Genomic DNA, 24,770 nt, shown 5'->3' on the forward strand with positions numbered 1-24,770 from the left:
GAACCAAGCTGCAACTGAAAATACGAATAATTGAAAAAATAAAATAAGTTTCTCTTGGGATTAAACTTTAGTCTCTAGTTTAACGCATTCATCAACAGCACCTGCTCCCTACACATGGATTATATCTGTTTATACTCGTACTACCATCACTCATACTACCCTTCCAGTCGGCTCGCTTGCTGTTGCTAAATTGAGCACATTGGACTTGGCCGCCTGTAGCCGATTAGCTGCAACTAGACACTCCGATGAGCAGATCACTCAAAACCTTTCTTTCTGAATATCAAAACATTTTCCAGCGCCGTCCAGTTAATGTATGATTCTTTTCTTTGCTTTTCACAGTCTGCTGAGGGGAGTCGGCTTCTCATGGGCTGACGAACCTGAGATTGAGCCTGAAGTCACCATTCTCAGGTCGGACAGTCCTGGAAAAGAACCGCTCAAAGAGCCGAAGCTGGACTTTCTGTGACGTTCAGGGAGCTCCGGGATCCTCAGCACTCAGCGTCCACTCATCTGCTGCAAATAAAACAAAAACACATAAAAACACTCCATTAAACGCTTGTAATGTTTGAGGACAAACTCTGGACGTAAAATGTTCAGGTGCACAAAGGTGCACTTCATATACCTTAAACGTATCCGTTCAGATAAGCTGTACTCTATGTATTTGATCTTTATTTGTCATTAAAGCATTTAAATTACAGGCTAACACAATGCAGCATCCATACTGTAAAATCATTCCGATGGACGGTTGGGATTTTGGCGCGAAACGAAATTCATCCTCTGAGAAAATACACCAAAAAAAGAAAAAGTTACAAAAGTGATTTTATAATTTCACTTCCTTTTTAAAAAGAGATTTGTCTTTATGTTCGTATAAAATAATCCTTTCTTAGTCCCGCAGTAGGGACATCTACAGGATTACAGCAGCATAGTGGAGTATATATAATAAATATAATATAAATGATATATCTTTATATATATATATATATATATATATATATATATATATATATATATATATATATATATAATACATATATATTCAAATATATATATATATTATATTTATATATCTTTACATTATTACCCACATAGTGGACAGTGCAAACAAGATACATTGTAAAAACAAGTATTATAAATAAGAAGTAAAACTGTAAAGAATATTAAAAAAGTAGAAAATCCACAATAACTATATATATGATATATACAGACAGAATAATTGTTGTGTTGCAGAGTGCATTCATATTGCACAGATTGTTGGTGTTGTGTGATCTAGATCACCTTTAATCGAATGACAATGATGCATCTGAACACCACATCTGGCTGTGAGCGCGATGAAACAGTCCAGCGGAGCTCAATGCACGAACAGAACACACCGGAATCACTCGGCCTGACTTCACGAGGACAGGCCAGTCTCTCAGAGACGGTCCTCTCGTGATGAACGAGGAAAGAGACGATACTTCTTCAACTGACTCATCCGAACCCTCACCTCATGATTCACAAATACTCCAGCGTCTGAATTATTCATCCATCAACCGTCTGCTGCTCACGTCCTCATGGCTGCATTCAGAACGCAGACACACTCACGGACAGACTGCACATTAGGCCAACAAACAGATACAGTTTCTCTCCATTCCTTTCATCTCCGAGGGTTTCGTGGTAAGTTTGTTAAAGTTAAAAGACTTTAAAGTCTCCCCCTTCCTCCCTCCTTCCTCCCCCATGCTTACCCCCTCGGCAGACTCCTCCAGGCCCAGTCGAGGCAGACTTTGGGGGGGAAACTGATCTCTACCACTGAAGACGTGACCCAAAAAAAGAGACGAGGGCAGAGCGACCTGGAGACAAGTGAGTAAAAAACAAAAAGAAAGGCCACTCCTGCTGTGTTTTTACTCAGCTGTGACCTCATCGTGCTCTGTGCTACCAATGGGGATGCAACACACACACACACACACACACACACACACACACACACACACACACACACACACACACACACACACACACACACACACACACACACACACACACACACACACACACACACACACACACACACACACACACACACACACACACACACACAGCACCTTCCTGTTTGTCAGTGCTGGTGGTAAACTTTCCACTGACACCTTCATTCAAAAGGACCAATATGAAGTTTTCATGCATTTTGACATTTAGGGAAATAAAAAAATGCGTCTGCATCGAATTTGAATACAATTTAGGGAAGTGTCGTCATGCAATAGAAGATGTGTGTGTGTGTGTGTGTGACTTGCCAAGTTAAAAATTAAGCCAGTTCAACAGATTTAAATAAATATGTAAATATGTAATAAAAGCTCTTCAACGTCGGAGCCATGCGTGTTTAACTCAACAGGAGGAGGACGAACATGCTGCTGCTGATGTTCCTGATGTTCTTAGCTCTTGCACGTCTTCTGACTGTCCTCCTCACGCCCCCCCCCCCCCCCCCCCCTCTAAAAAAGATGCCTCTTGTGGGTCAGTATCTGCAATCTATAATTGTCCGTCAGCCTCATCAAACGCCTGTCAATCAAACGTCTTGACAGCTGTCAGGGTGATAATTATGGAAAGCGATGAAAGATTTCGAAGGTTTTTTTTGCCATGAGAAGAGGACAAGCACCACATCCTTCCTGTTCATCGTTTTAAAAGTGTAGAAGAAGAGTGGTTTTATAAAGGAACAGAACCTTTACGTTCTGTGCTTTAATAAAGATGCGACCTGTTTAACTGATGAGTAACACCATGACGCACATTCAATAATACACCCAGACACTTAGAAGCTTGACTGCACTTTTATTTAACAAGTAAATATATATATTATATATAAAAGAGCACGCAGCAGCAGTGGTAAACACAAGGCAGCACGCAGTCAAACACAACTGGATGTTCAGCTCAGTGACTCGCTAACAGGACTCAGCAGCTCGAGCGCCGCACGTAACGGCTGAACACAGTGACAGACAACGCCAGTGACTGTTTTTACCTTGATGTGTATGTTAGATTCTTTATAAAAATGAATATTGAGCAGCTGTGATGTTTGGCTGCATGATCTGAAGTGAGCGTAACATGGAGACACCAAACATCTGGTTCACTGTCTGAAGAACAAGGCCAGAATAAATAGGCACCGACTTTAACCGACGGATCTCATTCATCTCAGTGCCGACACCGTTCTAAACACCAGGAACCAGCTGTGTGAACACGTTAACATCCAGATGTTGTGAGTTCATGTGTCCTCCACTCAACAGCCCTTTGAATACAAACAACAGAAGAAGAAGAGCATCTGACGGGGACTGAGAGAAACTCTCAATCTATGTTTGTTGAATGCAGATGAGCCGTTTCCTTGGCTGCATAAATATGTAAATGAAGAACACGCAGCATGAATACACACCACGAGTGCATACTTTGAGCTGTACAACGAAAGAGAAGCGTTTCAACACTCGTTTAAACTGGTTCGGCCAGCGTCCACAGAAAGGAAGAGGGTGAACCAGAGAGCTCAGAGAGACGGATACGCCCACACACTTCCCGGCTGGCTGGTCCTTCACAAAGCGCTCGCGGCGATGGAGTGTTGAGCAACACGAGTTCGTGTTCTGATTTTTACTTTTGTGAAAGTTGTGAGGAAGGTATACGCGGTGAAACAACAACCTTAAAAGCTTGACGTCTTCTTCTTTTTGCGGCGCGTTTGAATTCACATTCGGTCGCGTCGTCCACAGTTCACGGCTTAAAGCAACATGCCTGCAAACAATAAAATACAAATAACATACTGTACATATAAAAATATTTCATACTTCATAAACTTCCCACGAGAGCATTTACATGATATGAAATAATAAACGTCAGAATGTCAACAGGGCGACTGCGCAGTGCTTTCAGTCGATTCCTCTGGGCTCCTTGTTTCCTACAGTGTGTCCTCGTATCGTCCTCCGAAAGGGGGGCGGAGCCCCGAATCGCCCGATGGGTCGGCGATAGTTCCATCAGTAACTGGGCTCATCCATCTCTTCGTCGCTCCAGTCGGGCGGTGCGTCTGTTCCAAAGTATCGGTCCCCGAAGTTCCCTACAAGAGCCAAAGAACACCAGTTAAAAGTGACAGTTGAGGTGGTAGAAACACTAAATGTCTGTTGAGTCACGTCCATCGCTGAAGGAGGTAACACAGCGGGGATTGAGCTCAAAGTAAAGTATTACAGTATTTACATATTTGCAGTATTATGAGGTCGGACACCTGGAACGTGAGCTTTTATCTTTTAAACACTGTGTGAGGGTTGTTTCTACGTTATCGAAGCTCCTCAGAGTTCTCAGTCTCCTCCGCCCATCAGCGTCTGCGCTGGGAGAAGATGTGGGACGTTTACTCACCGATGCCGGGGATGATGTGAAAGAGGTTGTTGACCTTCTTGTCCACGGCGGTGGTGATGATTTTGACCTGTGGGAACGCGTAGGCCACTGAGTGAACTCCCATTTCTGCCATGAGCAGAGACACCAGCAGGATCTTGTCCTCCTGAACGTCATGGTCCTGCAAATGAACAACACACGCATGAACACGGGCGACATGAGAGGAACCATCGCGGGCTTTTCGTGGACTTGCGGCGCACCCACCAGCAGGACTCGAACGGCCATCATGGCGGCGGCTCCGGTGGACACGGTGCAGTCCATCAGGATCACGTGGTCTTCACCGATGTCTTTCGGGAGACGCAGGTAGTGAAGCTGAGGACGTTTAGAGACGAGACGTTTAATGCCAACATGTCACGTACGTGACCGGCACCATCCTGTAGCTGTAGCAGAGTAGTGATGAACTTAAATCCACACCTCTGGTTCTCCCGTGTCCTGGTTGGTCTGGATGAGGATCTTGCCGATGCGGACGTCTTTGCACACGGCCCTGAGAGCCGGCTCCATAGTCTCCCCGGCTCGCAAGATGGACACGCCTGTGATCTGAAGAAAAATAATAAGAAGAAGAAAATAATTCAAACGGAGGTTAATTACATCCGTTTCAGGGGAGAGACGGAAATCCGTCCGAATAAAGTAAATGGAGTTCACTCACCCTCTTCCCGTGGAAACTCCTGCCTTCATAATCCTCTCCCTGGGGGGTCTGGACTACGTGGACCTGAGACGATATTAAAGATCACAACAGTGTGACTGTGTGAATGTATGTGTGAATATATATATATATATATATATATATATATATATATACATATATATATATATATACATATATATATATATATATATATATATATATATATGTATATACATATATATATATACATATATATATGTATATAAATACAACAGCGCTGCGCTGTAGCGTACTATAGGAGTCATTCATTTTTCACTTTCAGTCACGTGTGTGTGTGTGTGTGTGTGTGTAATGCAAAGCCTGTATCTTAAGGTTCAGGTATGGGAACTTTCCACTGTGGTGACTCGGTAAGTTTCCGTGCTCATGCTGCGTCTGATTCTCTTTTTTAGGAAATACAAGTGCGTACTACTTTCTTTTTCCTTCCATCTTTATCTCTCTCCGTTTCAAGTTCTCATAATGGATCAGCTTCTGTCTGTCTCCTCCTCCTGCAGGTATCTAATGTCCTACTGCAAACAGAGGGACTACAGAGCATGTGCATTCAGTCACGGTGTGTCTGTGGCACCTGCGAGGGGAGGAAGGAGAGCGCTCGCTCGATCAGCAGACGCATCAGCCTCTTGGAGTAGAAGATGAACTCGTCCCGGCTGGTCTCCTTGTTCCTACACGAGGCCGAACGGAGGACAAAGAAAGATGCTTCTGTTAGATGGCGGCTAACGGAGACAGGTTGTCGCGGTGGACGTGGCGAGGATCGTACCTGATGATGGTGTGCATGCCCCTGACCTGAGGCGTGCTCTCCAGAACACTGAGCGTCTGGGGGAGGGGCTGGGCCTGGTGTGCAGAAGCCAGGGCTGCCCTGTAACCACGGCAACAAATAGCGGGGGGGGGGTGGGGGGGAGACGCATGAATACGACTCACAAGCAAGGCTTCAGTCTGATGAGATGGCCGTTAAGAGGCAGAACAAAGCTCAGCAACGATGTTCATGTTCTGGTTGAAGAACATTGTGTGGTTAAGTTGACAGACGTTGACACACACACACACACACACACACACACACACACACACACACTCACACACACACACACACACACACACACACACACACACACACACACACACACACACACCTTTATGTTGCACGGCCTCGTCATTCCAGCACACCCTGATTGATCCCAGCCAAAGTAAATAAATACATCTGTTAAAGACGCACGGAGGATGCTGATGATCGTTATGGGCTGATATTCAGCGAGGATAAGCGATCTATAGATTGTCACTGGCTGATCTCTGATCACTTTGAACTGTGAACAACAAATCAGTGTTTAAATCAGCAGGAGGAGAGCTAGTAACGTTAGCATCACCGGCGCTAACTGCTCCATGATGATGCCTTCAGGCTCTGTGATACAAACATGAGTACATTACAACACGATCATGATGTGTTCAATGTAATCTTGTAAAACTTTTGTTTTCACAGCAACATGAAATAGATCTTCGAGAGGAATGATGAGCTGATCATTTCAATTGTGTCGTTTTTTTGTTGCAAATAACCGCTATAGATGACTACAACAAAGTAAAAGGATGAACACTGACTTCAGTATCTTTGACGGTTGGCATTTAAAAAGCGTGATCAGGGATCTTAAAACGATTTATTTGTAGTTTTATGATCCGTTGGTGTTTGTAGTCCATTTCCTCAAGTCATCAACACATCCACTCTCTGGTTCTTCACTCATGTAGACGAACCCTCTGCCAGCTTTCACACCAAATTTAAGGATCACTCATGAACTTCAGTTCAGGTGCATCGTCTCCACTCGGCCGAGCTTTATTTGGTGTCACAACTTCTGTCAATTTAACCACGTTTGCAGTCAAATACTTTCAGACAACAATCCATTCCGTGTGTCGGAGACGAAAAGGAAAGTGTGAAAAACACGCCGGTGCTTTGCTCTACTTCCACTACGGGCACATCTAGATGCTGGGTGCCCTCCCACCACCCTACATGTGCAGGTTTACACACAAGCTGTGCACTCACACACCGTACTGTATGCACATTCAGTAAACACACACACAGAGAGGTGTAAGTACGTGCAGAAAACTGAATACACCACGAATCATTTTTCAGCAGGAGTTAAAGCAAAGTTGATTATGGTCGTGTGCAACCGCTGTTGCTTTGGGGGGAAAAGAGGCAGACGCACAAAATTTGCAAAACACACGGTGCAAGTGTTGAGTATTCAGAGGAACGATTACAGCAGAGACCACCATGATGGAAAATACACTAAAGTTAACACAATACATATATATATCTATATATATATGTATATATATATGTATATGTATATGGGTTTGAGATGCTGTGTCAAATGAATGCACGCTGGTTATTTTCCATGATAGGTCTCTACTACTTGTAATGACTCCACACATTCGGTTGAGTTAGCCTAGCCTCCGTTAGCCTAGCCTGGGCTCTAGAGGAACAGACACAGATGCAGTCGTGTTGACACTACAGTCTCCACCACGTCTCCGTTAGCCAGATGCAGAGAAACAAAGAGAAATCATAGCAGATCTGCTCACATATCCCAGCGAAGTTTCCTCTAAAGGGAGAGGTTTTGTTTTTGTTTGAAACGCAACCACAACAGAAAGGACACACAGAAAGACGACAAACAGATAAGAGGAGGGGGGGGGGGGGGGGGGTGAGAGAAAAAACAACATCAGGTGGATGAGGAGGTGAAGGGATCATCACACACACACACACGGGGGAGAAAGGGTGACAGCTTTGGGCCTCCAACTGTCAGAGAAAGGTCACTTTAAGTAGAATAACGTCTCCTGGTTCTCACGTGTGCTCCAGAGGGAGAAGCAGAGTAACGGGCTGTAAGGGAGCTTTACAAATATTAGATTATCTTTCCAGATCGGATTCATACACAAACCATGTGTGTGTGTGTGTTAGCGTGGGAGGTGCGGCTGTCACTCTTTCACCGTGTAGAAACAGCAGAGGTTGATATTTCAGCTCACAGGCCTCGGCACATCCTGTGTCTAAAGACAGGCACCGAGCTCACTTCCTCTCTCTCTCTCTCTCTCTCTCTCTCTCTCTCTCTCTCTCTCTCTCTCTCTCTCTCTCTCTCTCTCTCTCTCTCTCTCTCTCTCTCTCTCTCTCTCTCTCTCTCTCTCTGTGTGTGTGGCCGACATTCAATGGAAAAACTCAGCGCTTTGTAGTAGTAGGGTATTGGAAACTTTCTCTGTGGCTGAGATATGTGACAGTCAACAATAGCTTCCTCCCTGTCTCTCTCTCTCTTCCTCTCTTTCTGTTCTCTCTCTCTCTGAAAGGAGGGGTCAGCGACTCCGACTCGTTGGTGTATTTTTAGACACAGAAGGCATGAAGGTACGAGGTAGAGAGAAGGAAAGTCTTTACATGCTGGCTGCACCACACCACCTTCATCTTAGCGGCTTTTGTGCATGTTTATATATAAATATCTATTTCACGATGGTCTTTTTGGAGTCTTAACGACTCTTGATCGCCAATTAGCCGCATTAGCGCTACAACAGTGCCGCCTGGTGATGTGCCGAGGCAGCCAGCAGATCAGTGGAAGGTAGAGGTCGTTGTTTTTTTCCTCTCTCGCTCCCTCTTTCCCCCTCTCTACCTCCCAGTAAGAAGCTGGAGCAGTCATGCGGGAGGTGGGGGGGGGGGGGACAGATGGCGGGGGCACTGGACAGATGGCGAGAGGAGAGAATGGTAGACAGGATAAAGGCCACTCTACCTGACGCTGAGCTCACGCTGTGGGCCGCGGAGGGATTTTGGGGGTGGAAGGGGAAGTGGGGTGAGAAAGCAGTCCATCAGTTGTGTGTGTGTGTGTGTGTGTGTGTGTGTGTGTCTTCGTTTATACTCGCGTGTGGCACTGTAGCGCGTTTGTTACATTACTTTACGAAACGCATTAAACCGACCTCCTCACTGCTGAGGAGGGATTGTAACTCACCGTTAACTCATATCTCATGTTCATGGACTACTTTATCAGCCCGGTAAAGAAACAAGTCAAGTTTTAAATGCATTATAAAATCGAAGATCCTGTGGCTGCAAAGTATTTACTCAAATGTAGATTCTTAAGACCCCTTCGATTTCTAAAGCATTTCAAAATGAGCTTTTATGGACATTCACATCGGCCCACGCCTCCTTACAAAGAAGTAAGTAGAAGTTTACGTCATTTCCTGCCATGCAAACCATGCTACGGTGAGTATAAACCAAGATTAAATATATATATATGTGTGTGTGTGTGTGTGTGGTGGAGAGAAAAACAAAACTGCATTGTGTCACAAAGTCCCCCCCCCCCCCTCTGAGAAAACAATCAGTGACACTTGGTGCATGTTGCACAACAAATCCAAAAGTCCAAACTGAATAGTCTTATTCTGGAGAGGAAGCAGGATGAACCTGTGATGGTGGGTTATTGTTATTAAGGCCGAGCAATTAATGCCAATTATTCATCAATATTAAATGCTATTTTTAATTAATCTAAAAACCTACACTCCATCAAGTATATATTCTATGTTAGGGCTTAAACTCGGAGTAATACATTAATAACATGCTGTCAATAAGACAGAGTGAAGTGTATAGTTTGATACTTTCGCCCAAATCAGGTAAAAAATTCAAATTGCCATGTTTTTATTTTACTGAAACAAATAGACGACAATCCTATATTTCTATCTTCTATCTTTCTGCTCACACTAACGAGCCCAGTTCATCCTGCTCTTATAATCGGTGCAGTGCGTCTTCTCTCCACTAGAGGGAGCGATGGAGCCTTTCAATGACTGACAGTAAGATTAAGGGACGGTTGCAGCTGATTGTTCAAACGGTGTTCTAAAAATGCTTCAACCACATAGAAAACTAACACCAGGAGGGATGAATGAAGGGCCATAACTCCACTAATATGCTGAGTCAACTTGTGTTTACTGTGTGTGTGTGTGTAGGTCTGTAATACCTCCTCCAGCTGACTGTGGACATGCTGCACGATCAAATCGATGGCCACCATGTTGCAACCGCCTGACGACAAACAGGAAAATAAAGCGACGTGATGTTCACGTAGAATCATGGGAGTTATTCACATATACAGTGACTTATTCAGGTTGACAGCAGTGCAATGCAAGAAAAAAAGACTTACAAACACAAAACAATCTTGTGTCATAGTAGTAGTAACCTGTATACTGTGTGTGTAAACATGTGTGTATGTGGAGTATGAACGCACCGCGGGGCACCACGATGTCGGCCATGCGCATGGTGGGTTCGATGTACTGCTCGAACGCCGGCTTGACGAACTTGTTGTACTGTTTGATGACGCCCTCGATGTCCCGGCCCCGGCCCGTGATGTCCCTCCTCAACCGACGAACCAGCCGGATGTCGGAGTCCGTGTCCACGAAAATCTTCATGTCCAGCAGCTGTCGGGGGAACGTGACACATGAGAGATATTAATGTTAGGGTTAGTGCTGCAGGAACGAGTCCAAAATCCAGGAAGTGAGTCGGCGTAAATGAGACGGCTAAACTTCCTCTATAGTTCCTCTATAGACTAACGTGAAGTCACGTGACCGCGGTGGAGTTCCTTTATAGACGAACGTGAAGTCACGTGACCGCGGTGGAGTTCCTCTGTAGACTAACGTGAAGTCACGTGACCGCGGTGGAGTTCCTTTATAGACGAACGTGAAGTCACGTGACCGCGGTGGAGTTCCTTTACAGACTAACGTGAAGTCACGTGACCGTGGTGGAGTTCCTTTACAAACTAACGTGAAGTCATGTGACCGCGGTGGAGTTCCTTTACAGACTAACGTGAAGTCATGTGACCGCGGTGGAGTTCCTTTACAGACTAACGTGAAGTCATGTGACCGTGGTGGAGTTCCTTTACAAACTAACGTGAAGTCATGTGACCGTGGTGGAGTTCCTTTGTAGACACGTCAATTAGTCTATAATTCTGATTAAAGAGTCAATGACTTTTAATTAATATCAGCTATAATCACATTAATAAGTGCAGTATCTTTCTCAATAGACAGACTTGAAGATGAAAAATATGTTTTTAAACTCATAATTATTAAAACAATGACATTTAAGCACCTGAAAGCATTAACTTTGTTGTATTAGTCTGTCTATAAAAAGTTAAGGAAGTGACATTTTACAGTTGAATATGAATCTTTAAACATGTCTTCAGTGTTTCTGTGCGCGACACATTTCAGCCAACATTACATGCAGATACATATAGAAGTAATATGAATCCTAATCCAGTGTTTTGAAGTTACATTTCAAGACAAGCCTGTTTTTGCAAAGAGGACACCGGTTGGTGTGAGTGAATTTTAAATAAGTTCCCTCCCACATTACGCACAGAGACAACATGTTTTGACTCATCAGCACAATAACCTCGCCCTACCTGCAGGAGCTTCTTATCAGCAAAGGCCATGATTCCCTCGAAGATGATGACGCTGGCTCCGTACACGGTTTTCTGTGGAGGACACAACGTTGCATGAGTTGTTACACACGGACATACAGGGAGCACGTCACCATCAATCCTAATTAGACCGCTGAGAGAAAGTCCGAACTGTGAAAAGCACGAGAACGAGAAATCACAACAATAGCTTGTCGGAGGCCACCTGGAGAAGCGGATTTGCGATGTGACTCTGAAGCTCTGGCGGAGGGAGATTAAAAACCTCTGAGGTAATCGAGAGAAAAACTGAGTGTTTCATCCTCACCCACTCCTTCTGCCTCCCGTGGGTCGTGAAGTCGTACACGGGGATCTTCACGCTCTTGCCCTGTTTGAGTTTGCGCAGCGTGTGCGTCAGCAGGTCGAAGTCGAAGGCGTCGGGGTGGTCGAAGTTGTAGTCGTTGCTGGCGGCCAGAGTCTGCTGGTCTGGGGTCAGCACCTGCAGGATCGCCACAACGCCGGGATTATTAAACAGCGAGAGACTTTCTGTGCAAAATATTTCATCTGTCTCTGTTTCTTGCTTTTGCCAAGACGCTCACATTAAAGTTTGCATGTAAACAGTTTGACACGAATGCATTGTAATAAAAACAAGCACACAGGCTCAGATCGTGGTTTTCCGTATCGTTAACACGAGCCGAGCGTTCAGGAGCGGTCGAAGTTAGGGGACCTAAATTTAGGAAGAACATCATGCGCCACTGTGACGTCTGTACCAGGTGGTGTGTGTGTGTGTGTGTGTGTGTGTGTGTGTGCCCTTAGGGTAGCTCAGCATTACAACCTCAGACTTGGTATGTTGGATGATTTAGAAGAGCAACACTATTCCAGTGAGCTCATTACACACTTAGTGTGATGAACTGGTGTACCAGGCTCAACACGATGAAACGCAAATGGGAGATATGAATTTGGAAACTTCCCCAGTTCATTACTGACATCAAGACAAGTTTTATCTGAAATGTTCTGTTTAAATATGTAAATGAGGCATTATGTAAAGGTAACGTTTGGTGAATTTAGTAGAACTCTACAGACGAAGTGAAATAAACACCTGAATGTGTGTTTAGGATGTTTTCTTGAGACTAGTCTGACAGAAGACGTGTTATTGAACACACACCTGTTCATGAATGTTGTGATGTGAGGTTGTGTGCAAATGGACACACGCAATCATTACTGGACCTGCACCATTATGGCCAAAATGATATTTGTATTGCTCCTCTACGTTTAAATAAACCGAGCACTGCTTTCACTTCCATGTGGAGCTACGTTACTGCTGATAAACCAATCTTTGCATCAAAATAAAATAACTTACAATAAGGGTTTTTGTTTTTGCTTTAATGGCTAAAGAATGAGTGCGGCCCGCATTTTAATAAAACGTCAACAGCGCAGTCGATCGTGTTCATGTGACTGTGAGAAGCCAAAAATGTATGTGATTGATGCTTGTTCAGTAAATATACACTGCACACACATGCACACCTTGTAAAAGGAGTCCATGGAGAGCAACACGACCCACGGCACGTCCAGAGCTTCGATGATTTTCCGAGCTACCGTCGTCTTTCCTGAAGCGCTGCCGCCGCACAGACCTGTGACACAACATGAGACACAACATGAGACATCTGTCAGGCTGCGAAAGTAATACAAAAATACCTTTGCTTGGTGGGACCGCACTGTGCAAGCGCTAGCTTGACGAGGCACCCTAATAACGTGCGTGCTGAGAGCGCTGCAGGCTATCGTTGGCATGCAGGGAGGCATGCTGAAACAGATACCAGAGCTCTCTTCAAGATAAACCAGAGACACTTCTAACTCAGTTACAATGCCAATAACAATGTGAAAGAGCTCGTTGATACACATTAGCAGTACCGTACTTTTCGGACTATAAGTCACTACTTTTTACCCCACGCTTTGAGGAGTCGGCTTATAGTCCGGTGCGCTTTATATACGGGTTTTTTCCGTAGCTTTTCTCCGCCACAACAACCGCAACTTCCGGTTCCGGTCTAACACAACATTTACGAGCTCCCGACACAGAACAGTTGCTACCAGCAACCCCTCTGCTACCAGCTGTTACTGACAGGGTCGCTACAATATGGATGAAGTACCTTTGACCTCTCACTAGGACTGTTAACAAAAAAGGTTGAAGAGCAAGATGCTTTTAACAGTACATGTCCGACTCGCTAGCTTCTAAGCTAATTTTAACATTACGGCCAATGGGGAAATGTTAACCGCGATTAGCATTATCGAATATATAATATATCTTTGTACATCTTTTCATGCAGCCATACTTGCATTACAGACTAAGGTCTCTCACGGCCACCAAACGAAAAGCAATGAGGCAATACCGGTAACTGTTGTTGCTCATAGCTCTGAATAGCTATTGTGCTAGCAGCAACTGGCCAAGCCAGTTAGCCGTAAATGCTATTCAGAGCTATGAGCAACGTCGACACGCTGCATGAGAAGATCAGCTTTTTCACAATTGTGGCAAATCTTCCAGATATGATCTTAGTTCATGTATAATTGTGTTTACAATGGCTGGTATGATGATAGTCTGCTTTATCTCAGCCATTCGTTCTTATTCAGCCATTCAGCCGTGAAGGTACCGGGACATGATGTGGTGTGTTCAAGGACCCAAATGCAGACTCCGGACAGCAGAGTTATATTGCAAACCAAGATGAGCTACGAGCAACAAGTTATTGCCTCGTTGCTTTTAGATTCTAATGAGAAGACACGCTGCTTCGTTTTACTTCTTCAGTTTGGTAGCCTTGAGAGACCTTAGTCTGTAAGTATGTCTGCATGAAAAGATGTACGAATATATATTATATTCACTATATTCGCAAATGCTAATCGCGGTTAGCATTTCCCCATTGGCCGTAATGTTAAAAGCTTAGAAGCTAGCGACATGTTATGACGTTCATAGAAGAAGACAACTTCAGTACTGTTAAAAGCATCTTGCTGTTCAACGGGGACGCCTGCGGCTTATAGACCAGTCTATATCTATGTACAAATTATTTTTTCTTTTAAAAATCAGCTGGTGCGGCCGATACACCGGTGCGCTCTATGGTCCGAAAAGTGCGGTAAATACAGTGTTCACTTATTACTGTAAAAAACACTTCTTATCTGCTTGTAGAGGGTATCAATACAAAATGACCTTTAAATTCAACAGTGTCCTAGTAGAGGTACTCAGTTCTTTAGACTCAGACTCAGTTCTTTAGAACGAGTGTTTGTTGCGTCCTACCGATGACGAAGGCCTCTTTGGACTGCGCTCCGTGCTCGTTGTACCACGGCGGGCGGCCCGCGGTGTAGATGGTTCGTTTGGAGGTGCGCAGAAGAGGAGGCTCGGACTTGCACTGACTGGTGGTCCTCTTCCTCGGGGAGAGGCCGGTGCTGACTGTGGGGAGAAGCCGGTCCAGAGACCCCTCGCTGCCTCCGCTGCAACAGAACATGTTGTCACCGTTTATTTTGTTGCTCAAATTACTGGTTTTGCATACAATTCTCTCACTCTCGCAATTTCTCATTGTTGTATTGCGCAGACATGCGCTAAATCACACTTATTACAAACAGTGACATGTAATCAGGGTTTGTAATCTGCAGGTTTGCCTTTGAGCAAAGCTCCTTCCTGCGACACAAACAAACACAAACGGTCAGCTCGTCTTTGGGATGGAATACAGCTGAACTTCAGAGAACAGTGACCTCGTTAGCCTGTCGTGGGTTAATGTTTAACAGGCAAGCTTTGTCTGATCGTGTACAGTAAACTGCTGCAGATATCAAAGTGCACTATAAGTTACTACCTCTGTGGAAAAACATTATTTTGACTCGATAAAACCACAGCAACTACGGCCCTCCCATTCGTTGTGCAACTGAATCATGCAGCACAGGGAGTTGCAGTGACTAAGACCTTTGTGATGGAGTGCTTTGACAGATAAACAGTGACGAGTCGTTCAAAGCAGGTACGAGACTCTCGTGGGAAGCAGGCACAATGAATTTGCATTCACTATTCAAACCAAACATGCTGGTGGATCAACATATTCGACACAACACCGATACTTCTTCCACTCAGAGAACTTCATGTAATAAGTAGAGCGACTCGCCTGTATTTCAACACGCACACTTCTGTAACAGAATCTGGCAACCGAGCGCTCAGAGTTTAATTGAGGGGCACATCGAGAGGGCGGTGGAGAAGAATGAGTTAGTTTATGGTCGTGACTAATGAAGATTAGGTAAGAACTGGTCTGACCCGTTGCTGAGTACAGTAACCTGCCCCCCCTCGGATGAAGTCTGTGGTTCTGTACAACATATTATAGCCTGAAGACAAGACTGCTTGGACATAATCTTAATCACTGATGTCATAAATAATCACCAATGTCTTTGAGCCAGAAGTCTTGAAACAATACTCACTGCAGTATTCTAGACATCCGCACTTCACCCAGTGAGGATTGTAAAACGCCAGATGCCATAACTACAGTATGTTGTGTAAGAGAGCTCGTAGATGTACCCTTTAGTCTCTTTCTCTGTTATTCAGTAAACTCAGAGAGAGAGAGAGAGAGATTCTGCTGGTTATCAGTAAAAAGTCAAACCAGGGTGCCATAAAAGATAAGCCTGGTGGACTGTGCGGAATCATTCCCTTGTGCAATCTATCAATGCTTAGGTTGACTTCTAAACCCCCCCGACAGTCAGTGGAGGTATTTTCCATTTTTAAAGATACATCCCATCATGAACGGTTCTGCATCGAGACGAAACAAAACATAATCGAGAGTTTGGTTTCATTTCAGCTCAGTGCGACTCCTCTGGTCCTCTGCGTTTCATCGAGGGCGGAGCCAAGAGACGGCAGTCCGCTAACTGGTTGCGCTCGCTAACAATGTCAGCTGCTCGCCTTCAACAATGCTGGGCGGAATAAAGAATTTTAAAACTTGTGCACGCAGGCTGAAATTCAAGAGATGCAGTGACTTCAAACCAAGTAAGAGTAGAAGAGCTTTAGGTTTGTATTAGCTGTGAGTAATTAAAGTCCGCTAGTCGTCTTAGAGCTGCTATGTGAAAACCTTTATTTTTTGTAAACAATGAGGGAGTTCATATTTACCTAACCGCTTGAAAAAGTAAACAGCATCGCAAATAGCGGCTGAGATGCATTGGGACTCGTTGGAGGCCTCTAGTGATCGACGATAACAGCAGCAGTACATAAGACGGAGGTTAAACTACATCTTGAGTCTTTTTCCCGCCATAGAAACCGCTCTACGTTGTGGAGGATCTTATGGATTAAAGGCAACACATGGCATTCATTGAGAAAAACCCAACCATAAATCTACTGAGCATGACTACAACTCCTCAGTGCAGTTTGGGTTATGAGGAAAACAATTCAATGAAGTGAGAATATTTCTTCAGCTAAAGACACATTTCTGAAAGACTAAATATTAAATAATTAAACGTGTTTGTCTAAACAAACTGTACAAAATTCCTTACACACTGAAGCAACTCTTTACAAGTTGTGTTGAATCATTCATTTCTCCATCAGAGATGTGTAAAACAACAACACGATATGAACGTAATCGTCACGATATTTCGACGAAACCACAAAAAAACACCAGCGCAGTCACTCATTTTCAACCCGTCATGTTACTAAGTGACAGATGTAAAATTTCCCAAAGCAGTTCAACAAGAACCTGATATCAAAGAGAGCAGCCGTCTCTCCTGTTCATCCACAAAAAACAGAAGCTCTGGAGACAAAATATCCACAAATCCATAAAAAAAATGCACTTACCCGCCATCAGATCTCAGATTCCAACAGCCAGATATTCTAGCTCCTGAGTAGTATGGTAGAGAGTTCATGACTGGAGGAAAAACACAATGGAGGCTCCCACTGTGAGTACTCCACAAGTTGTGTTTCAATCCCAAATTACTACCAACAAGTACACTCCAAGTGTATATATACACACACACTCCCGCACAGTAAAGTTAACGGGTACAACACATCCAGAGGGCAAAATATAGAGGGGGGAGTCAGATTAGATGAGAAACGAAACTTTAAAGCATCGGTTTCGCTTTCTGTTTCTTCCATTCAGTGGAGCAATATAGAAAGAGACAGAGAAACAAAGAGAGAGAGAGAGAGACAGGACGCACTGCAGCTCGATGTGGAAATTCAGCAGCTTTTTCCCTCCTCTTTCTCTCGCTCCACTCCTCCCCTCAGCCGCCCGGCCAACAAATGTAAGAGGATAACCTCCCCTTCAGATTATGTTCATTAGGTGGTATTAATAGCATCAGGTTAGATCCGGCCCGTCCCACTCCTGACACACACACACACACACACACGCCACGCTCGGGTCATCTGCTTTTGACAGTCGGTGTCGCAATATAGTGACTGGAGCTGCAAGAGGGACAAGAAGAGGCACCAATAAACAAACTTGAAAGAAACTCCTCCTCTTATTCAGGTTTGTGTTGAGGAAGCGACAGAAAGGGAAGGGCACAGTGGAGTCCACCCCCAACTGGGACTTGCTATGTGTCTCTTAAACCGAGTACACCAGAGTCTGGAGACGTCAGCACGACAGCAAAGACACGTGTTCCCTCCCTAACTTCACTGGAGGTGGAGGGTGGGGAGTAAACAGCATGATGAAACCCAACACTACCGCTACTATCAGCTGACAGAGGAACCACCCAAGGCAATGCACACATAAGACACATAAACACACGCATGCACTCGCACCAGACAAACAAATCATTATTCTCAGAGATCAGAGGAGACAGACTAAACTCAGCAGGCCAACAGCTCACTAACCCACACCGCTTAAGGGGAAGTTAAACCAACATTTAGAGCAATATTTGGGGAGTGGACCTCATGTCGGGTTTACTTCCTCGTTAAAAAACCCACAGGGGAGAGGCACAGATGCAGTGTTTATCCCTCCAATGTTCACTGTAGTTTTCGGGACTGTTGCTTTAAAAGCTGCAGCCAGGAGACAGCTGCTGTAGCAAGAAAGCCACATGGAAACAAGAAGCCTGAACCGGTAACTATGCCAAACATCCAGCTGTCTGTCTCTCCGTGGCTGCAGACAGACAGACAGACAGACAGACAGACAGGTCAGCGGACACAACTCAAGTCACATTAACTAATACTGTAAGTACAGCGAGAGACGTGTGTAACTACTACTTATTAAACGTCTCATTTAAACTTTGATAATTTCATCATGAAAGAAAATGAATGTCTTTAAATTAAAAAAGTCACATTTCACAAGAGGCCATATCGATATTTCAACATGATCCAAAGTCCACACGCTTTATTCTTATCTATTTAAGAAACTAGGACAGAGTTATGTAAGCAGATACTATATATACATTACGGTATATATGTAAATACTATATGTATATTACGATATATATATATAGTATATACAAAATAACTGACCATAGCCATGCAGCTAAATACATTTTTTTTGAGGCTGTAGTTTTCTGGTACTTGTGAGCTGTACCTGAGTTATCTTTTTGCAGCAATATCAGTGCCAACAAGGCTTTGGCATGGCATGTTCCATTTAATCACGTGAGTCTACCAAAAACAAGGAAGAAACCCCCTCAGCGGATAAACCAATGCAGCAACACCCTCTGGTGGCTCAGTAGGGGAACCAAGTGGAACCTGTGAGACAGCTGACTAACACAGCATGACACCATGTATATTCAGATCAGCGCATTAGCCACCTAGCTAAATAATATGTTATTCTGTAGCCTTGTATTTCATCAATCAATCAAACTTTATTTCAGACTCAGTGTCCATATAAGACAAATACATAAAATGACATACAGGTACAAAAGCCTATCAATGCCTTACAAAGAGACATCTGTACCAATGTCTCCACAGCTGGGACTGGTAGCGTGTGCACCATCTCGGTCTCTTTAGTAGTGTCATCATGGCGTCATTTTAAGCGACTTGAAGTCTCTGTAAGCTTTTATTTTTTGTAATTTGACCACAAGTGTGTGTACAATATGCTGTGAACAGACATCTTCACTCCATCTGTACACGTACACTTTTCATCCTGAGGGCATTTTTTGTTTGTCAGAAATCAGCATTTTAATCAGCAGAAAAGAAAGCCCACGCCATGCTTATCCTCTCTGTCTTTTTCCTGCTTTATTCGAGCTATGAATGTCTCTCTTTAAGCTAATGCTAACGCTACTCCAGTGACATGTAGCATATTTTAGGAGACATTAAATATGCCTGTTTTTTATTTATTTTTATTATAGTTTTGAGGATGATGACTGTGAAGCTACAGCTATGTCAGGGGGGCACCGCGTGTGAAATATGTTGATAACCAAGTGAGACAGTTTGGGACAAAACGACGGTTTGAAAGTACGATGTGACATTTTTGTAATAAACGGTTAACGTCGTTACGGTGTAATTAACGTCCCGGCTTCCGTAACAGTGACAGTTAACTCATGTTACTTTTACATAAAAGATGACGTTACTTGAGTGACAGGTCGTGTTTCACGTATGTTAAAGATGCTTAAACCAACTGACAGTTTAAAATGTCTAAAAAAAAAAGAAAAGTCCCCCCAACACCCCCCCTTCCAAAAAAAATAAAAAACGTTTTATGAAGTCCGTGATTTCCGTTTTTAAAAAAAGACAACGTTTTAACCGTTTTACCTGGTCGACACAGAGGACGCTCTCTCTTCGGTCTCCATCTTTGAGAGCCGTTCTTCCCTACTAACGGCAGACATTGCTACTCTGTTGACAATCAGGTGTTGAGAGTAGAGCGAGGGTCAACGTTTTCAGGCATCATGGGACTTGTAGGCGCATCGTATTTCACTGTGGCGACGTTACAACTCCTCCACAGACGGACTTCAAGACCCAGAATGCACGCGGCTGCCTTCAGCCTATACAGACGTGTGCATGTGTGGGATTTTACATCTGAATACTGATTTTTTTTTTTTAATAATTGTATTACAGACATAGACATATTTTATAACATGGTTGTGTGGTTCAGTTATGTATATCATAATTATAAATAGATAAGATCATAATAAAAAAACTTTAGATACAATACACAATACAAAAGTAAATTACAACTGACAAGAATAGGACAATAAATGTGATAACACAATTACTAACTGCTGTTACAAATTGCACATGTAGGTCTAACTCGTAATTAATTAATTATTAATATTGATAAGCATCATATATATATATATATATATGTGTATATATATATATATATATATATATATATATATATATGTATGTGTGTGTGTGTGTGTATATATATATGTATGTGTGTATATAAGTATATATATATATATATATATATATATATATATATATATATATGTTTATATATATATATTATATATATACACTTGCATTAAAAGTTGACAGCTGACAGTTTTAGTCAACAAACTTTTATTAATTAGTTGAGGGATACTAATGCACAGGTAATACAACAAGTTTGGGAGAAAGAATGTAACAGCTCGGACTTGATGGAGGCGCTGATGCCTCCTACGTTAGGTTCTACACAGCTTAACTTCAGATACATCTTTAACACACCATTAGTCTCATTTCACCTGTTACCTAAATATCATAACCACGTGTGAGCTACAACATCGCCTCTTAAAACCCTCAACGGTTTTAAAGTAGGTAGCATACAAAACGAACCATTGTTGTTTTTGTCCAAATAAAAGGGTGAAATCCTCAGGCTGTCTCGGGGGCGTTTCTAAGGTTTTTGGAAATAACATCGCTGACAGAGGGAAGACACTTGAGCCTGCTGCTTTTCCCTGGGTACAAAAGTCACACCACACACAGTCAGGGTAACTAGAAAGCTCCAACAACACTCCTATGTCAAGCCTATTTCATGGTATAGTAAGTGCACTAAATACAGAAACAAACACACATACATATGCCCTGTTGTCCCATATTGAGTAGATAACAACAAAGGACTCTCTCACTGTGTTTGTCATCGTGTACTGAAAAAGAAAAGCTAAATTCATGTGCAATCGTCAGAATGGATAAAATAACAGTGTAGCCGACACACAGGCCGACAATGTTGTTTGTGGTCTACAAATGTTTTTTATCAACCTTTTTTTTTGTTTTTACTTTTTAGATTTCATAATGGGTAAAAAGCATTTTTCAAAGCAAACAAATAAAAGTAGGGGGAGTGAAAAAAAAAAAAAGCCATACAATTTTTGAGAAGACAATATCAAAATATCAGCAAGCCAACAAAACCAGCTGAACATGGTGTATTGCTGTTACTCTCCAATACACATTGTTGCAGTCAGCTCACACTGCGGGATAGATATGTGTGTTTTCCACATCGTAGGAAGACGGATAGTAAAGGGTGTGATAAAATATAAAATACCCACTGTCATAAAAGCAGTGCCTAGATCTATCATATTGCAACACCGAAGCTCGTCAGGTAAACACGGTCAATGTGACGTCATTGATGAAACGAGTAACAAGCAGCTGATGAACCCTTTCTGTGCCAACGCTGACATCCAGTCTTTTACAAAGGTGCTAACAGTTTATCACACACACACACGCACGCACGCACGCACACACACACACACACACACACACAAGGTCTGGACAACTCCATATCGAGGTCCGAGGACCGATCAGTGCTTGTCTAACTCGTCCCGTCGGTCAGTTTGAACCTGGATAGAAGATAAAAGGTCCATCAGAGACGGAACACATGCATAATCATCCCCACCTGAACTTAAGCTCCATCAGTTGATTAATGATGGAGTGAATTCAGCTCCAATCTTTGCTCTACAATATAAAAAAAGTCGGTCACGGCGTAGGGATGACACCACCTGGGACACGTATTATTCTTTTTAAATGTTCTGCTGACATCAGTGCTCGATTTATTTTAAATATTTTTGTCTAAATGATGACGTTGACATTTGTTGGTGCAAAAAATTCAGACGACGTTGCCGGTGAGGCCGGATGGATTATCGGACTTCAGGTCCATTAAGGTAGAGTGGCAGATGAAACACCCTTTGTTATCTCACCAGGACATCCCCACATCACCGCCGTGTCCACAGCTATCAGATTGCTATATCTGGGGAACACGCACGAGAGAATATAAAATAGATTTATGATCTGTCAGGTTTTTATTTTAAGCAAGCAAGTCATTATTTCTATGGACATAGACTCCAGATATAAATCAAATATTTGAATCCATTTGCTCGAATCGTTAATATAACTGCGGTTTCTAGTACTTCAAACACGTTAAAGTGAAAATATTCTCTGATTGCACACATTTTAGATGTTAAAGTTAATTTAATAATAATGGATTTCTATTATTTTTTTAAATATCTGAAGCTGAACTAACTCGGAGCAGTTATGGCTTTGTGTGGCGAGTCATAATTATTACAGAATCTATCTAGAGAGAGTTCAGCGTCATCCATGTAAAGAGAAATTTAGTTATTTTTTAATTCGCTAGAGTAAAATATTACTCCTGGAGTGCAAAAATACAAGAGGGGAGCGAGAGGGGTTAAGGGTTAAAGTGCAAGGCGGTAACTTTGAGCATCCAGGAATTAATTCATAAACATCGTAATAAGTCTTCATTTGCGATTATTTTGTTAATAAAAGATTATTTCCCCTCAACCTCTCTATAAAAAGATATTCTCTCCTCAGCTCTTTGATTCAAGCTAAAGCAGAAGCCCAAACATGGCCTCCTTTTTAAAATGGTGTCGCATCTTTTGTCTTTTGATTGTGCTGCAGCGGTGCAACAAGCTTTCACCCCTCGGCCCAACGTTGAGCTCTGCCGGTCCTCTTTTAGACAGAATTCTTCAAGTTGTTTCTTGTTTAAATCAATTAAACAATGCCTTATTTTGTATTAACGTATACTTTAGAGATGGAAATCTCAAAACAATCACTTTTTTTTAGGGGGAAGGGGGGGGGGGGGTGGGGGGTGTTCCACTTATTAACTTAAGCGTAAAAGAACTATGGAAATAATCTTTTGACACTTCGTCAAAAAAACATACCTTTCATCGTCACGTGATGCAGATTAAAAAACAAAAACAAATCAAGTCATAGCTGCAGGAAAAACAGACGGGAATTTGATTAAGAACTGACCAACATTTTAGCTTATGTGACATTTGCTTACTTGAAACATGAAAAGTAAAAAAAAAAACAGGAAAAGTAAAACCAGAAAGAAATTCGGAAATTCAAGTTCATTGCACTACAGCACACACTGCAAAAAGAAATAGAATCTGACTGCTCATGATCCGATTGGACGTGTCAGGCTTTAAAAAGGACAGATGGCATCATTGCTTTGAGTATATAGATATATAGATATAGATATTGTTTATGTACACAGTACAGTATATCTGTGGGAAGAAAAGAACGAAGTGAAAACACTAGCTATCATTAAATGACTTCACCATGCTAATAGAATATCCTTTTCTTTTTTAAAACCTCTCAAACACAACATGAACATCGCAGAGAGAATCTGCATCTGTTTAGAAACCGCTGCCATCTTTGATTTACGACCGACGCCCCCCCGCTGTGAGTGCAGAAACCCAAATGTGAGCCTTTAAAAAAAAAAATTAAAAAAAAGGAGACAAAAGCGGAATGAAGAAATAAAACGCTACCGTTACAAGAGCGTTGTTTATAACAGTAGACACTCTGGAAAAAGTCTGTACTAAATGTTTTACTTCTTACGGGTTGATTTAGCTCCTCGGTGCAGAGTCCCTGCGGAGGTACAAAGGTCTTTTTGAGCTTCCTGTCACCACATGTCCAGCGAGCGTCCTCTCTGACAACAGCGCCCTCTAGGGTTTGCTTCGTCTGGCGGCGCAGAGCACGGGCTGTCTGTTTGGGCCCGGATTGGCACCGTCCGTTGGGTCGGGGATCCGGGCGGGGGACTGTGAGGGGGTCACGGCGGGGGTTGAGTTTTGAGTGGCGGGCGACGCTTCAGTTTGTGTGTGGAGAGGCTCGGCCACAGGGGGGCGCTCTTTGGGCTTGCGGCCCCTCTTCTTGCCGGTGGCGGTGGCGCCGTTCCTCACCTCGGCTTTGAGCCCGTTGTTCTCCAGCGCTTTGCTCTTCGTGCTGGAGGCCACTTGGCTGGCCGCTGCTCGAAACCAGTTCTGAGGAGATAGAACTCACACGTCAGGCCGGTCTCATCCAGAATACGACCGCCGTTTGTTCCTCGCGTGAACCGAGAAGTCAATCGGTGTGTTTGTCACGTAACTTGCGTACTCAGTAACGGCACTTAGCGTGGTTATTTTAACCCAAAAGACGATCTTTTCCGAACCCTAACCAAGTATTTTTGTTACCTAAACCTAACTGAGTTTCCTGTGAAGACGGAAGTTTATTTTGAAAAGACCGCATGCAT

General features: G+C 43.2%; 2 protein-coding genes across 12 annotated transcripts in view; both read right to left on the reverse strand.

The window, feature by feature from the left end:
• Nucleotides 1-2,783: 2,783 nt before the first annotated feature.
• Nucleotides 2,784-20,195, reverse strand: uckl1b (uridine-cytidine kinase 1-like 1b). 4 transcript variants are annotated; one of them, XM_079273612.1, is made up of 15 exons: nt 20,087-20,195; nt 14,708-14,901; nt 12,955-13,061; nt 11,759-11,929; nt 11,440-11,511; nt 10,273-10,462; nt 10,009-10,070; nt 7,616-7,635; nt 5,814-5,912; nt 5,625-5,718; nt 5,024-5,086; nt 4,792-4,914; nt 4,582-4,689; nt 4,342-4,498; nt 2,784-4,045 (listed from the first exon to the last, which is right to left on the reverse strand). In XM_079273612.1, exons 1-15 carry the CDS (start codon nt 20,158-20,160, stop codon nt 3,966-3,968), a joined length of 1,614 nt encoding a protein of 537 aa, XP_079129738.1. In that variant the 5' UTR covers nt 20,161-20,195; the 3' UTR covers nt 2,784-3,965. The 4 variants fall into 4 exon arrangements, with proteins under 4 accessions (XP_079129738.1, XP_079129739.1, XP_079129741.1 ...); XM_079273613.1 differs by lacking the exon at nt 7,616-7,635 and adding an exon at nt 8,797-8,813; XM_079273615.1 differs by lacking the exons at nt 7,616-7,635; nt 20,087-20,195 and adding exons at nt 8,797-8,813; nt 17,225-17,481.
• A 640-nt stretch (nt 20,196-20,835) lies between these two features.
• The window catches only part of znf512b (zinc finger protein 512B), a 37,550-nt gene continuing 33,615 nt past the window's right edge, over nt 20,836-24,770 (reverse strand). For all 8 annotated transcript variants that reach the window (XM_079274103.1, XM_079274104.1, XM_079274105.1 and 5 more), the window contains one exon: nt 20,836-24,522. In XM_079274103.1, the coding sequence (XP_079130229.1) occupies nt 24,208-24,522 (315 nt within the window). In that variant the 3' untranslated portion in view covers nt 20,836-24,207. The remainder of the gene's footprint in view (nt 24,523-24,770) is intronic.

This window comes from Melanostigma gelatinosum, assembly GCF_949748355.1.
Source record: "Melanostigma gelatinosum genome assembly, chromosome: 8".
Taxonomy (NCBI): Eukaryota; Metazoa; Chordata; class Actinopteri; order Perciformes; family Zoarcidae; genus Melanostigma; species Melanostigma gelatinosum.